At 42.3% G+C, this 14398-nt stretch overlaps 2 protein-coding genes across 2 annotated transcripts; one reads left to right on the forward strand and one right to left on the reverse strand.

Annotated features, from left to right (window-relative positions):
* Positions 1-797: 797 nt before the first annotated feature.
* LOC136445341 (5-hydroxytryptamine receptor 1E-like) lies at positions 798-6272 on the reverse strand. Its single transcript, XM_066443301.1, has 5 exons — positions 5855-6272; positions 3527-3682; positions 2912-3001; positions 2153-2459; positions 798-1830 (listed from the first exon to the last, which is right to left on the reverse strand). Exons 1-5 carry the CDS (start codon positions 6244-6246, stop codon positions 1495-1497), a joined length of 1281 nt encoding a protein of 426 aa, XP_066299398.1. The 5' UTR covers positions 6247-6272; the 3' UTR covers positions 798-1494.
* A 1094-nt stretch (positions 6273-7366) lies between these two features.
* On the forward strand, positions 7367-12799 carry LOC136444866 (5-hydroxytryptamine receptor 1E-like). The gene is made up of 5 exons (XM_066442619.1): positions 7367-7942; positions 9536-9691; positions 10143-10232; positions 10787-11093; positions 11310-12799. The coding sequence occupies exons 1-5, from the start codon at positions 7551-7553 to the stop codon at positions 11643-11645; spliced, it is 1281 nt and encodes a 426-aa protein (XP_066298716.1). The 5' UTR covers positions 7367-7550; the 3' UTR covers positions 11646-12799.
* The last annotated feature ends 1599 nt before the right edge of the window (positions 12800-14398 follow it).

Raw genomic sequence — 14398 nt, forward strand, 5'->3', positions numbered from 1 at the left:
CTCATTAGCATTGGCGACAGGTCTGAATTCTAACGCTTGGGTGATTCAGGTAAAGACTCACCCTTCGGCGTAACACACCGGCTTGTCGTGGTGTTACTTTACTTTTCCCGTCTAAACATTTAAAATCTATAGTACAAATGTTGAGACTAAGAACGCCATCGGCTAGAAACCCTATTAAACAGTACTATGATTGATGCCTAACAGCGGGAATGGGGGAGGGGGGAACCATACGCGTTATTCAGCTCTCAATAGAAATGCATCTTTGTTTTTGTCAAAGCAATGTATTTTTCAAACATCAAATTTCACAGTACTGTACATGCAGAACTGTTGGCGGTGGTTTTATGGTCGTGTTTTTCGCTGTGAACTCGTCAGCGCGAACTTTAAACTACCGCGAATTTTTTTGCTCAACTACCACCACGTTGTACAGAATTATGAGGCACCTATTATTTTCAGCTATTTTCAAGTTTTCTGTAAAGTCACCAGTGCTTCCGATTTGTGACATTTACAGTATCAAGTACACAACCTACCTATATCTGTTTGAAAATTAATGAACAGGTAAGAGGCTGGTAATCTGCTGTTTGAGTCCTGCTATTTCCTGCTCCAAACAGATGTTCTTGGCAGATAGGATTGATTATTCACTGCCTGTTCGCAATCTCTAACAGAGGTCAGATTAACTCAAAGGTCGAAGCGCCCTTTCGTACAGGAAAGACGACAACAAAAACTGCAGCCAGAAGGAAGTTTACATCGTGCAGAAGTTAACTAGATTGTGATAATGAAAACACCATATTGCGCAACAATCGTTTGAGATACAACGTATTGCAGATTGTTTTACTTAACAATTCTCTGGGGAACTGCTCTACTCTACAAGAGACGGCGTAGTCTGGAATGGGACTGTATGCTTACCTAATTTATCATGTACTATATTACTATGCAGGGATTATCATATGTCATTATATACTGTAGTTATACTTGGTCCTTTTATACGTTGAAGGAAGTTCTGGTACAGAAGGTGACAAACAGGTGTGATGTACATGTATTATGTATACCATGATATCATTTTATATTACAAAGATGACAACACACAGCAATGTCAAATGTATACGCTCGTATACAGCACACTATTAGTAACAACACTACACATATGCAAAGTCAGGTTATCATATCAACGAACGAGCTGCTAACTTTACATCTACAATGAGCGCCTTCTGACCAACCCAAGGAATTGTTCAGTAAACCGGGAAATATGTCACCTTGAATCTTTGCTTCCTAGCATCATCATTTTAGTATGCAGCTACATAAACAACAAAGCAACAAATACACCGACCAAATTCAATAATCTAAGCAGCATATAGAACGAAATGTATATAGACACTCAATAAACCTGATTATAAACCCTATGAGGAACGCTGAAGATATGCCACACACTCCTGACAATCATGAGTTCCTTAGCGCTAGCTTTTGATATATCTACAACCAAACAGTTGACTGAAACATTTACAGTGATCGTCTCCGGACCAGCCCGAAGAAACCCTCTCGAAGCTGAGGGTTTCTATAGGCGTAGATGATCGGGTTGGAGAAGGTGGACAGCAGAGAAAACAGCACGGCGAACCGCTGCCATCTCCCGTCGGTAGCGGTGGAGACCTCGTCCCCCAGCGCGTTGCTGCGAATGAGGACGGCGAAGTACGGTGTCCAGGAAACCACGTAGGCCACCACGATGAGGAGAACCATGGTGGCCGTCCTCATCCGGGCTCTGAACTCCGGGGAGATCGTGTGCTGTGCGACAGCCCAACGCAAAGGTGCCGGTTGTGGTTGGGGCTGTCCAGCAGATTCCTGAAAGCACATGTGTTGTATTCATTAACAATCGAATGTTGTTCAAATTCTACATAACAAGACTATTGTTAATGTATTGACATGGTCTATATTATTTCGTATTGGCCAGAAAAATTAATTATGATGAACCATACGTCTGAGCATGAATTGTCAGAAAGAAAATGTAGATAGTTGACTGTGACTTTCATTTTTGTGGACATCGCCATGAATTAACGCATTGTGTTGAGAGTATTAAAAAAGGAACAAAACAAAGCTACAGTATTCTAAAGACCTGATTTTTGTCATAAATGTTGCTCTGCCATATCTGAAAAAGAGATCTTACCATAGAGATCTGATCTTGTCTGTCTTGGTCATCATTGAGGGTGACATCTTGTGAGACAACTTCCGACAGGGAGATGGCCGGAACACATGGCTGGTGTTTCGTCAAAGTGTTCTCCTCAGGTGAGAAGGGGGAGACGAAAGACTCGTCATGGGCACCGCCTTCCTCTGACATCGTCGTCGGGCTGTGTTGAGCCTCGGGGCCGGGCAGACTGATCGGCTGGGCCGCGATCGTCTCGCCGTACTCGAGCTCCGACCGCGTCTCGGGGTTGATTCTGCTCTGCTGACGGCGTTTCAACTCACGCCAGATCCTTGAAATACCAAATGTCCCAAAATGAGATCTATACAATACTGTGCCCTGGCCTTGTAATGCTGAGGTCCCAATTGCGCCGGTGTCCGACGGGGGTGTAGTCCCGCCCGGGCCCCGAAGCCACAAATTTGGGAGGTTGGGTGGGTGGGGGTGAGGGGGGTAGTGTTACATCCCGGTGCTCACACGATTAGCTCACGGCGTCTATTTGTTACCATGTCCCGTGTTGATTTTAAGTCCAAGTTAAAAGGATTCGGGGTCCCGACCGGCCCCCAAATAGCCCGGAAGCCGCAGGGTGTCTCACGAGGCCACGCCATAAGATACTAGTAGATGATTCATAAAAAATTTCATGACACTCATTGTTAACATTCAGCGTGGACTAGGGCATGGAAGGACTCTATTGTGTTGAATCGTAAGTATAGTTGTCAATGAGCTATCTTTAAATTAACAACTTACTTGCAATAGCAAAACAGCATGATGATCACGGTAAGTGCGATGCAGATGTTGATCATGGCCTGTCTGCTCTTCCGAGCTGGTCCCAGATATCTGAAAGATGCAAAAGTAGTGCGTATACATTTTGACAAAAAATTGCATATCTAAACAAGAAATCGAACATCTCATACCCCTGTGAAATTTTTTGAGTTTGGATTTGTATTTTGTGCTGAATTTGTGAATGTATTTTATTATCAATTGTGAATTTCTCACTGATTCTTTCTATGCATTTTCACATAAGGCAACAGAAGAACAGTGGAACAGGGAGCCGAAGACAGGAAATGGAATTACCTTTCAAAACACATTCTGGGACCTTTCAGGGACCTTTGACCCAACTTCCTGTCAGTCCCCCCAGCGTGCCTAGCAAATTTGGACCCGGGGCCAAGCCAAACGTAAACACCACTCAACTGTTCTTACATGAATTTCATTTTTAAATTTTCATAGTATGATATAATACTATCTGTACACATGCCAGGCAACCTTTAGGTTAAAACATTGCCGCAAGATGTATGTTCACGCCATGTGTGACTTGAGATAGCACATCAAAGCAAAAATTATAATGTTACACGACATACATACTTGCAGAGGAAGAGAGGTGGGTTAAAGTAGTTGTTCCATCCCTCAAAAAGAGGATGCACCATCGTTATCATGGCGATGAGGAACGTCAGACCAATCAGGAGAGCGGTACGCGTTGACGTCATGGTATTGCTGTACTTCAAAGGATCACAGATATACCTAGAAGAAGCCATTTGTTGTTTGAACATGAAAATTATGCGATGCATTGGAATTACATAGAATCACATATTGAACAGCTTAAACAGACTAAAATTCACAATAGACCGATCCTGTCGAACACCATATCGAACGAATAGAAGACCCATAGAACCCCCTGTTCTATTTAGCCCACCTCCGTCAAAAACAGCGTTGGCGGGGCAGAAATGGCACGTGTAAGGCAGGGTACGTATATCTGGGACAGGTTTTCCACTGTATTGGTTGAATGCATGCTCAGAACAAAAACGACTTTAAAAAGAAAATAGATCGGGCACTCAAGGAGAGGAAGCTTGTACCACATGCTGACTACTACAAAGTCCGCTAGCGCAGAGTTTTGTATCTTCAGTTACTGGTGTGTGGAACTGGTTAACTGTTTACTTGAAAGTGAACAGGGGGTTAACTGTTTACTTGAAAGATGAAGGATGCATTTTAATTCTTAGTTACTAAATAACATGCAGCTGTTATGCATGCAGTCAATACAGTGGGAACCCTGTCACAGATATATGAACCCTGTTTTACACGTGCATCGCCTGCTTGTCAGAAACTGGGCGCTGATGCCCACCGACAAGGGAAAGCTATGCGGCGCATACCGCTTTAACATTGACCGAAAACATTACGCTCTCACCGCAACTACACCTACCCCCTCCTTAAACAACTCTACCCGGTGGATACAGCCTTCAACAAAGAAGACATAGCATTCTTATTTGGCCCGCTCTGAAAGGGTTTCAGTGCCACCAAAGCTAAACCGAAGTCAGTGGCATTATTTTCAACCTAGCCGCGGCGGCCATGTTTGGTCCGTCAAACCCTGTTTTTGACGGAGGTGTTCGAAATCGAACAGGGGGGCGTGGCTTTGGGATCGGTCTATTCCGGTATTGGCAATAGAATGAGCGATGGCCCATCGTATGCATACCTATATACTAACAATACATGCACAAATGCACTATGTATGAATACATGCTGTCATGCACATATTCTTCAACATAACCTTATTACCCCTATAGCACTTAGCACTCAGTACCTCCTTTGCCTCTCCGTCTATCCTTTCATAACATTCATCCCAACTACACGGCAGAGTGTCGGTTTTGTCGACCCCAATGATTCGAGCCTGTCACGTCATGTCATTACATGGAACATAATGCGCGAGCCAAGAATTTCAAAATTTGAACAAGAGTTCGGAGACCTTATACCTCTATGAAATATCTTATGCAAATGACTTATGCATCTACGCCATGCCAACATGTCCCTTTATGTCCCTTGAGTTAATGCTGACCACAAATGTGTGGAAACACAGACAGATAGACGGACAGGCAGACGGAAGATACTAGTGAACAGACAAACAGGCAGACACACCCAAAACAATACCTTTATCTTCACAGAGGTAAAAAGGCAAAACAAAATATATGAAGAAATATTCGTCCAAGCCTCCCCTACACGATTTGCGTCAAGGCTGTTATCAACAGGCACATCAACCGCACTGTGAGTGGAATCTTAGAATGTAGCAAAGGTTTGTCTTACACCTCGTACAAGGAAATAATCAAAAGACTCACTGATACAATACATATGCTGTTTACGTCCGTAAATATATACTAAACTCTAACGTCCGTATGCATGTAATATTTTATGAGAGTATTATATGAAAGTCAACCAAAGTTTGGGATGCTGAATTAATATGACGACGCTACAAAAAGGAGTTGCCATTTGCATGTAGAAGAGAGTAAGATACAAAAACGTGTCTGAAATATTGTCTATCGGATTGAATAGAATATGTCGATTAAACGGTATTTTTCTTAAGTGTTAGGACAAGACATTTAGGATGTATCTTAGTATTCTCCACTCACTAACATAATGCTAGAAAATTCACTATGTCACTTTTGAACACATTGTATTTCGTAAAATTTTGCTTTCTCCCAAGAAATGTACCAAAATCTCTACTCAACCAGTCCACTCGCCATTCTTACTCAGATTACACATAAGTGCGTGCGGCCGTAATCCCTTGTTTTCAAGTAGCAGATTAGCGACGGTATTCCTTAGTACAATGTATGTATTTGGAAGATATTTACCTTATATCATTGCTATTGTACGTATTTTTCTAACAATGAAATACAAAATGCACTTAAGATGGGCAAAACTACGTACCAGTATCTATCGATGGAAATCGGTGCAATGATGTTCACAGAAAATTGTGCCATGGTCATGTACACGGTGTCAATGATGACAAAGATGCCGTCACACGCCAAGGGTTTCCCGTGAAGAAGAAAGATCATAGACGGTGGGACTTTGGTGACCAGTTGGAGGATATCGGCGACTGCCAGCGCGCACAGCAGGGCGTTCCCGGGCGTCCTCAGCTCCTGTACGCACGAGACCGTGATCAGAAGCGCCATGTTCCCGCAGACCCCCAGAACTGTACAGGCTGTCAGCCAGACCATCTGCAGTTCGCGGTAGGGCGGGTCGGCGTGGTAGAACGGCTCCCAGTCAAAGGCGGTGGAGTTAGCGAGGTCGAACGAACCGTTACTGCTGTTTGCTGCCATCTCAGAAACACAAACAAACCTCAAAACACACAACAGAACACTCGTCTGGCTTCTTACATGGCTGATGAGGTTTTGCTCGCTGCTTCTCAGACCTAACAACCACTAGCGAAAGTGGCGTAATTACAAAATAAGATATTTGAATACCTAATATTAATATCAATGCAGCTGCCAGCTGGGTACTTGCCAAATATCCTGCTGTTTTTACTGGGACGCAAGAAGTATGGGCGAAATACTTGAATAAAGACGACTCCAGTCTACTGTGTATGCCCCTGGCATTAAAGCGAAGGACATCCTTTATCCTGTAATACCACGTATAGCTACAATGTCACCATACAAATCAAATCTGTAGTTTGACGATTTTTGTTGCATGCAGATTTTGCTCTGATTTCAATTTTCTCAAAACATAGTCACGACTCTAGAATACAGAAACGTTTCACTGAATAACCCGTATCCCTTGTGCCTAGCTAGCACGTGGGAATCAAACTACTGCTAATGATTCTGTTTAACAATCATAATGACATGTTGAAGACATGTTTGAAAATGATAATGATGATAATTAACCTGGGTCCCATCCTAGTCAGTTTATACAATGTAAATGTTATATCCGTCCGAGGAAAATATCAGTGTCCTGATGCATTTTAGTTTCACATTATTATTGATTATTTGTGGGATCACTTCGGCTGGACTGACATAAAAAGAAAAAGAGAGAATCCCTACCTAAAGACCATAATTTTTGCAAGATGCAACCTGAAACGAAACATTAACTTTCCTTGTATTCATCAACTCCAAAGGTTTCTATGTACGTATAGGTATAGGGTTTTTGCTAGGGTCGGCCGGGTACCCGGAAGCATATCATTTTTCCTAGGCCTTAGTATACTTCCGCTTTGCGTACCTCTTAGAGTCATGTTAAATCCATAAGATAAGACATGAAGGCTTTACATATTTATCTGTAGATCACACACAGTGACAATCAAAGTGTATTATAGGTGACAAAGAAAATTGGAATAATTTGTCAAGACTCCATGGTTGGTATGCAAATTAGAAGGGAGGGGCTGTGGGTGGCAACAGCAGACAAATATATCATCTAGAAATAATTACACATTTACAAATAAACAGCTTTCAGATGGCTCATTATGATATTCAAATACCTCGCTCATGTCAATATTACGACGCAAACGCTGACCGAGCAAGTCTCATTTCTGGCTCTGGGCATTGGGTTGGTAGGACGTAAGAATCTTCTCCGCTAAGCCATGTAAGGATCCAGTTTTCTGGGTGTGTGTTTGAGGTTTGTTTGTGTGTTTGAGATGGCAGCAAACAGTACTAACGATTCGTTCGACCTCGCTAACTCCACCGCCTTTGACTGGGAGCCGTTCTACTACGCCGACCCGCCCTACCGCGAACTGCAGATGGTCTGGCTGACAGCCTGTACTGTTCTGGGGGTCTGCGGGAACATGGCGCTTCTGATCACGGTCTCGTGCGTACAGGAGCTGAGGACGCCCGGGAACGCCCTGCTGTGCGCGCTGGCAGTCGCCGATATCCTCCAACTGGTCTTCAAAGTCCCCCCGTCTGTGATTTTTCTTCTTTACGGGAAACCCCTGGCCTGTGACGGCATCTTTGTCATCATTGACACCATGTACTTTACCATGGGACAGTTTTCCGTGAACCTCATTGCACCGATTTCCATCGACAGATACTGGTACGTAGTTTTGTTCACCTGCCATTGTATTTTTTGTTAGAGAAATACGTTCAATAGCAATGATGACCTAAATATCTTAAAAATATTCTCTGGTGTTAAACATCATATTTGCTGATCGGCTACTTGAAAACAAGATATCATGGCCGCAATCTGAACAATGATGGCGATTGGCGATATTAAAGAGATATTGGTACATTTTTGGTGAGACAACATCACCGCACCGATTTCCATCGATACAGATACATTTACTGGTATGTATTGTCATACTTGCTGTTTGCTGGGACGTCTGTTTTTCTAAACAATCACAATAGGTGAAATTCTAATATCACGCGACAACTTTTTTCCAAGGATGAAATAGTGTGCAAAAAGGAATATTAGTAAGACTTGCTTCCCCTAACAATAACCACTTTATCATATGATGTGACAGAAGGACCCTGCTTACTAAACCATGCATTTAAAAGTTGAAAAATGAAGAAAAAAAGCACAAGAAAAATGTATAATCTCTAGACCTGATTAGCTTACATATTGCATACAGGGCAATTGAACTTGCATAGTATTGTTAAATTGCAAGTGATTGTTTGCACGGAGTACAGTCCAAAATGTAATCAAAAGAAGGTAGCAACTATGCAATTTCCAACCTCCAACGTTCATAACACCTATATGTCACTGGCTCATGGTTACAACATGTTATACAGAATCTGGGCATACATGGTCAATTTAATGAAGCAAGGAGTTGCTATAGCTTATTTCATGAGAAAAATTACAAATCTCAAATACTGTCTTGCTCACCGGTACCTTTACCGTTGATTCAACTCGAATAACAGTGCAATGGAAATATCTGAAAAACGACATCAATGGAAAAGTAAAGCATATGCATTCACACAAGGCATTTGAAAGATTCATGATATTCCAATTTTAGGAAATATTGTTCACTGCACAACAGACAATATCATTGCACCCGTATCTCTTCTCAATATTGATAATCCCCGATCCTCCATTAATCCACCCTAATTCAAGCTTACCGTATCTAGTCAGATTGCACCTCATGTGGCACGCAAGTTGCCATAATCTACTTGTTCCCCAGTAATCGGTTCACGTTTGCTATGCTTAGGCTATGTTGATTTGATTATGTAGATGACATCCGCGCATCAAATTTCGTCCATTTCCAAAGAAAAAAAGAAGTTTTCTACTATACTGTAATATATATAAATCGTACAAAGCAGCTACAGAATGTGCAAATACACGCCGTAAATTGCAAAAATATAGTTCGAAGAACAGATACTAATGTCTAAAATGCCAAACCCAAAGAAGAAGACATGGAAGACCAAAAATGAAGAATCCATCATTTGGTATACTATTCTCTGTGTGTTTAGTCATTTGTTCAACCTTCCTGACCACGAAGATTTCATAACGAAGGCAATTTTTTGTTGTTGAAAACGCACGCTCGCATCCGTTTTTGGGTTCCCAGAAGATGTCAGACATATAATCAAATCAACATGGCCTTATGAAGAAAAGAATGAAGATGTATTGTGAAGACACCTTTCACACTTAATTAATACTTTATTCAATAATACCCCAATGTTCTCTTCATAGGTATATCTGTGACCCTTTGAAGTACAGCGACACCATGACGTCGACGCGAATAGCTCTCCTGATTGGTCTGTCGTTCCTCATCGCCATGGTAACGATGATGCATCCTCTACTTGAAGGGTGGAACAACTACTACAATCCACCCTACATGTTCTGCAAGTATGTGTCTTTTGGGACGAATTACTGACGTAGCAAAGACTACAGCGACTTTCATACAGGCAACTACAAACGACAAAATATGTATTTTATTCTATAACATAACTGGACAGCACGCACACGCCCCCACTACTATATATACCGGGAGGCTGGATCGGGGACCGTTATTTTACTGGATGTTGGTATACATTTTCCATCACATCTGCAGTGTAACATATTGTATATCACATGCACATATCCCTTTAAACGTGATACCTGTAGTTTACATTAAGTACACACACACAAACACAAACACACTATACATTGTACTAAAATAGAACTGGTAAGTACAACTGAGGAACGCCCCCCTCCCCATATGCGGGGACCTTTTTTTGCTGGAATTTGGTACATATTTTCCGCCAAATCTGCCGGATGATGTTTACAGTTTATATGTTTTGATTGTAACCTGTTCCAGATACCTCGGCCCAGCCCGGAAGAGCAGACAGGCCATGACCAACGTTTGCATCTTGGTGCCCATGATCACCATGGCATTTTGCTATTACAAGTAAGTTATTAGTCATTACTAAGTTGTTCTTCAGAACAATGTACAAGTATCATAGTGAGACAAGATTTGGCAATATGCCGATAATCTTGAAAGTATTTCTCATAGGGATTTCTACGTATGATTCCATCCGATTATTCTTCCGGATCTAAACACCTAAGCTCCCAGGTTAAGCCTTTGAACATGTTCATAGTGGTTTCCATAGTAGCAGCCTTACAGCCGAGCTGTTACAAACAATAATAGGCACTATATCTCAGTTGGGTCTGTACCTGTCTTTCGGATGGGTCCCGCATTCGAAGAGATGCCTCCAGCACGTTAAAGGGGAAGTGCAAACCCTCCCTGCAAAAATACATCCTGCATGCTGCTGAAACAGAAAGGAAATTTAAGCTTACCGTCCTATGTGCCACTAGCTATAGTCTCTACAAGGGTGCGGATGAACGAACGAACGAACGAAAGCGGTTTCACACACAGAATGTTTTGTTCATGATATTTAATGGGATATTTAAAGGTGTGAATCTAAGTCTGTGATATATTCTGTTGTTTGTTTCTTCACGTAGAATCTGGCGCGAAATAAAACGACGTCAGAACCGGCACAACAAAATCGCTCCTGACATAACCTCCGAGATGGAGCACAGCGAGACTGTCCAAATGCAAGAAACTCGTCCCGGCCGCCCTCCCATCACGGGAACGCACCGCGTCTCCTTCATCTCCGAAGAGGGAGAAACCGACGACGGCCCCGCCTTTTCCTCCGAGGATGCCTTTAAGCTAGACCAGCCGTGTGTGCAGACCGCTTCACAACAAGACGCGGCCCCGACAAATATTTGGTTGGCTGAAGACTGCGACAAGCAAGGCCAGAGTTCTCCGGTATGATCTATTTTTGTTTGGAAAGTTTAATGATAACTTCGGTTGCAAAAGCATGTTGGTTCTAACCAGCAGTAATAACAAAAGTCTGACTGATGTATATCAAATTGGTGGTCTGATGAATGCAAATCATCAGAAAGGCTTCGAGTCAGGAAGTCATACAATGAATTACTTGACTATTGCAAGATTTTGATTGCTAAAGAGTACACGTCCTTTCAGGAATCTGCTGGACAGCCCCAACCACAACCGGCCCCTTTGCGTTGGGTTGGCGCACAACACACGATCTCCCCGGAGTTCAGAGCCCGGATGAGGACGGCCACCATGGTTCTTCTCATCGTGGTGGCCTACGTGGTTTCCTGGACACCGTACTTCGCCGTCCTCATCCGTAGCAACGCGCTGGGGGATGAGGTCTCCACCGCTACCGACGGGAGATGGCAGCGGTTCGCCGTGCTGTTTTCTCTGCTGTCCACCTTCTCCAACCCGATCATCTACGCCTATAGAAACCCTCAGCTTCGAGAGGGTTTCTTCGGGCTGGTCCGGAGACGATCACTGTAAATGTTTCAGTCTACAGTTTGGCTGCAGACTCATCAAAAGCTAGCGCTGAGGATCTCATGATATGAATTGTCAACAGTTTGTGGCATATCTTAATCTTTGTATTATACAACATGTACTAGTAATCAGGTCACAATTGAGTAAGTCTATATAAGACACTTCGTTCTAAATATATATATGAATATTTACTAAATATACCTTTTTAGATTGTTAACATAGCTCGGTGTACTTGTTGCACTGTTTCGACCGCTGCATTCAGTTGAACAGCTACTTGTGGATTAAACATGATGTACGGTTCTTGGTGGCAAGTGCGCTGGATGTTGGCACATCGGCAACAAAATCCGTAGTGTATTGTTTGGCACACTTTTAGACGGATTAGCCGAAGAGGCTCGATGGGCGTCACTGCACCGCCAGGGAACGCCGTGTAAAGTGCCTTTCCCAAGAGCACAACGTGGGGGCATGGTGACCATCAATCCCGTGACTTGTGATTCTAACGCCATAACCGCTGTGCCACACCGGCGCCACATTGTGTATAGACGCGCTTTGAAATGGTCTTGTCGATAATGGGTTGCAATAGTATATCTTGATTTTTCCAGAGTGTTGTCATTTATTCTCTGACTGGGTGGTATGATCCTGTCAAATGGTGATTTAGTGCCACTACTATGTGTTGTTTCTTCTCGCTGCAGTAGCGGATGTTGATTCTTTTATTTGATTGAGATACATTCTCTAGAATTAGTTTAATGTTTGACACAGAGCAGCTTATTGGCAATCAACCCTTAGAGATACGAACAATTAAAGACCAGATAGACAGAGAAAACGGTCTGTTATTAAGCGGCAAAAGTAGGTCAAAAGTTGATTCATCCATGTCCTCGATCCCTTAACTGTTTCAAAATGTTTGTAAACAATCCGTTTCCTGCTAGCCTGCATCCAATGTAGAAACGACTGTCGTTCTTCTTCTTTTATAAATGCGCAATAATCTAACAGGGAAACTGTTATAGATGTACGACACACATACATATATATGTTTTGTCATAACGTTTTGGTAAGATTAAATCAGTGTAATGTGCCTGGAGGGACAATTAGTGAAAATGATTTATACGTTTCTCAGCCTGTCCCGTCCGTCTGTAAATGTTATAGAATAAAAAGATGGTCAAAGACGTTCTTTTTTTACTGTTACGACACTGTACATTTGTTTTTACGGTTAAAATGTATGCATATGTATTGGTTTAGTTTCGCTGCATGATAACAAGGTAGCAGCATGATTAACGATCACAAGGTGGTAGTAGGTTCAACACAGGCATGTCCATGGTTTTAGGTCACTGTCCGTAAGGGCTTTTACGAAGCAAACGTGCTACCGTCGCGCTAAAGAATGTCGTCCGATTTGTTCAAAACGCCATTTTCTTTACAAACGCGCGGACAGAGCCGGATGTTTTACCCATGGGAGGAAATACCAGCTCTTCTACAAAGCATCCTACATGGCCTGTAACTTTTCCTCCTGTTAAGCACTGCACAGGAATATATTATATACTGCTCATGAGATTTACGGCGAAGAATTGTGCTGGGGTGACCTACGTATACTATCGTTCACTTGTCGGTCTTTCACCATCTAGTGCACCCACTTCAAAGATATAGACTCGGCAAATTTTCCCCATGAGTGGCCAAAGTAGTCAGCAAGTGAAACACGGTAAAAAAACAAACGAGCGGACGATTCATTAGCGTTCGTGAAATTTAGAAAAAGGGAACAAAATGCACAGCATCTAGTTACATATAGATTGTGCCATTTGTTTTCTTAAACGCCTCGACGTCTTTCATACTTGAAAGCATCTCTGACCTTTTCTAGGGTGTCAAAAAATAACAGGTGTTTTTCATTACTCTCTCATTATCATTCCATTTAACTCTGGTTTCCAACCAGCCAGCACCAAACTCATCTATATTCTTGTCAACGCTTCTTTCATAAGATAGTAATTATTCGATATCGGTCTATCTTTAGAGATTCTACGCATGCGCTGTGCAGGTGCAGATCTCACATTTGAGGTACTGACATCACTGTATCAATCAACCGATCACCAGTAGGCATCAGTCCGTGTAGAATTACCTGCATTGACGTCATCGTACGATTGAGTGGGAGCGAGGACCCTCCGGCAGTCGAACAGACAACACTCTCCATGGGAACATCTTTTATAACACTTAAATGGGCGGTATGGACGGTTAAGCATGGAGACAAGTAGGGGAAGATTTTTTCTTAAGACAGAAAGGAATCAGTTATGAGTAGATGTCTTGCATATACATTGTAAGTTTTTTTAGGTTGTGTGTCAGTTTAAATGGCTAGCCTAAGACAGCAGCGGATTTACTAAAACTGATCATATAGTGGAAAGACACACTACCTTGATTATAAACATTGTTGACTGTGAATTATGATATGTTGTGGATTGCATGATACCTGTTTGCTTAATCTGGTTTTGTATATATGGTAAAGAGGATTAGACTAACGTTAAGGAAGATGTACAAGAAGAAAAAAGGACACTTCTTTTAACAGTGCATGTGTATTTGTGTGTCTACAGTGACCTACACGTTTTCCCCATCTACGTGAGTATACTGTATGTAAAAGTGAATACTAAAGTTCTTTATTTGCAACCACACATATTTACAAGAGCCGACGTTTCGATGACCGTCTGTCATCTTTTTCAGGGCAATTCTGACGGGTTCACTTTACACTTCAGCTAGATGCGATGCACTACTATCAATGCAGTCCCAAA

This window comes from Branchiostoma lanceolatum, chromosome 11 (assembly GCF_035083965.1).
Source record: "Branchiostoma lanceolatum isolate klBraLanc5 chromosome 11, klBraLanc5.hap2, whole genome shotgun sequence".
Lineage (NCBI taxonomy): Eukaryota > Metazoa > Chordata > Leptocardii > Amphioxiformes > Branchiostomatidae > Branchiostoma > Branchiostoma lanceolatum.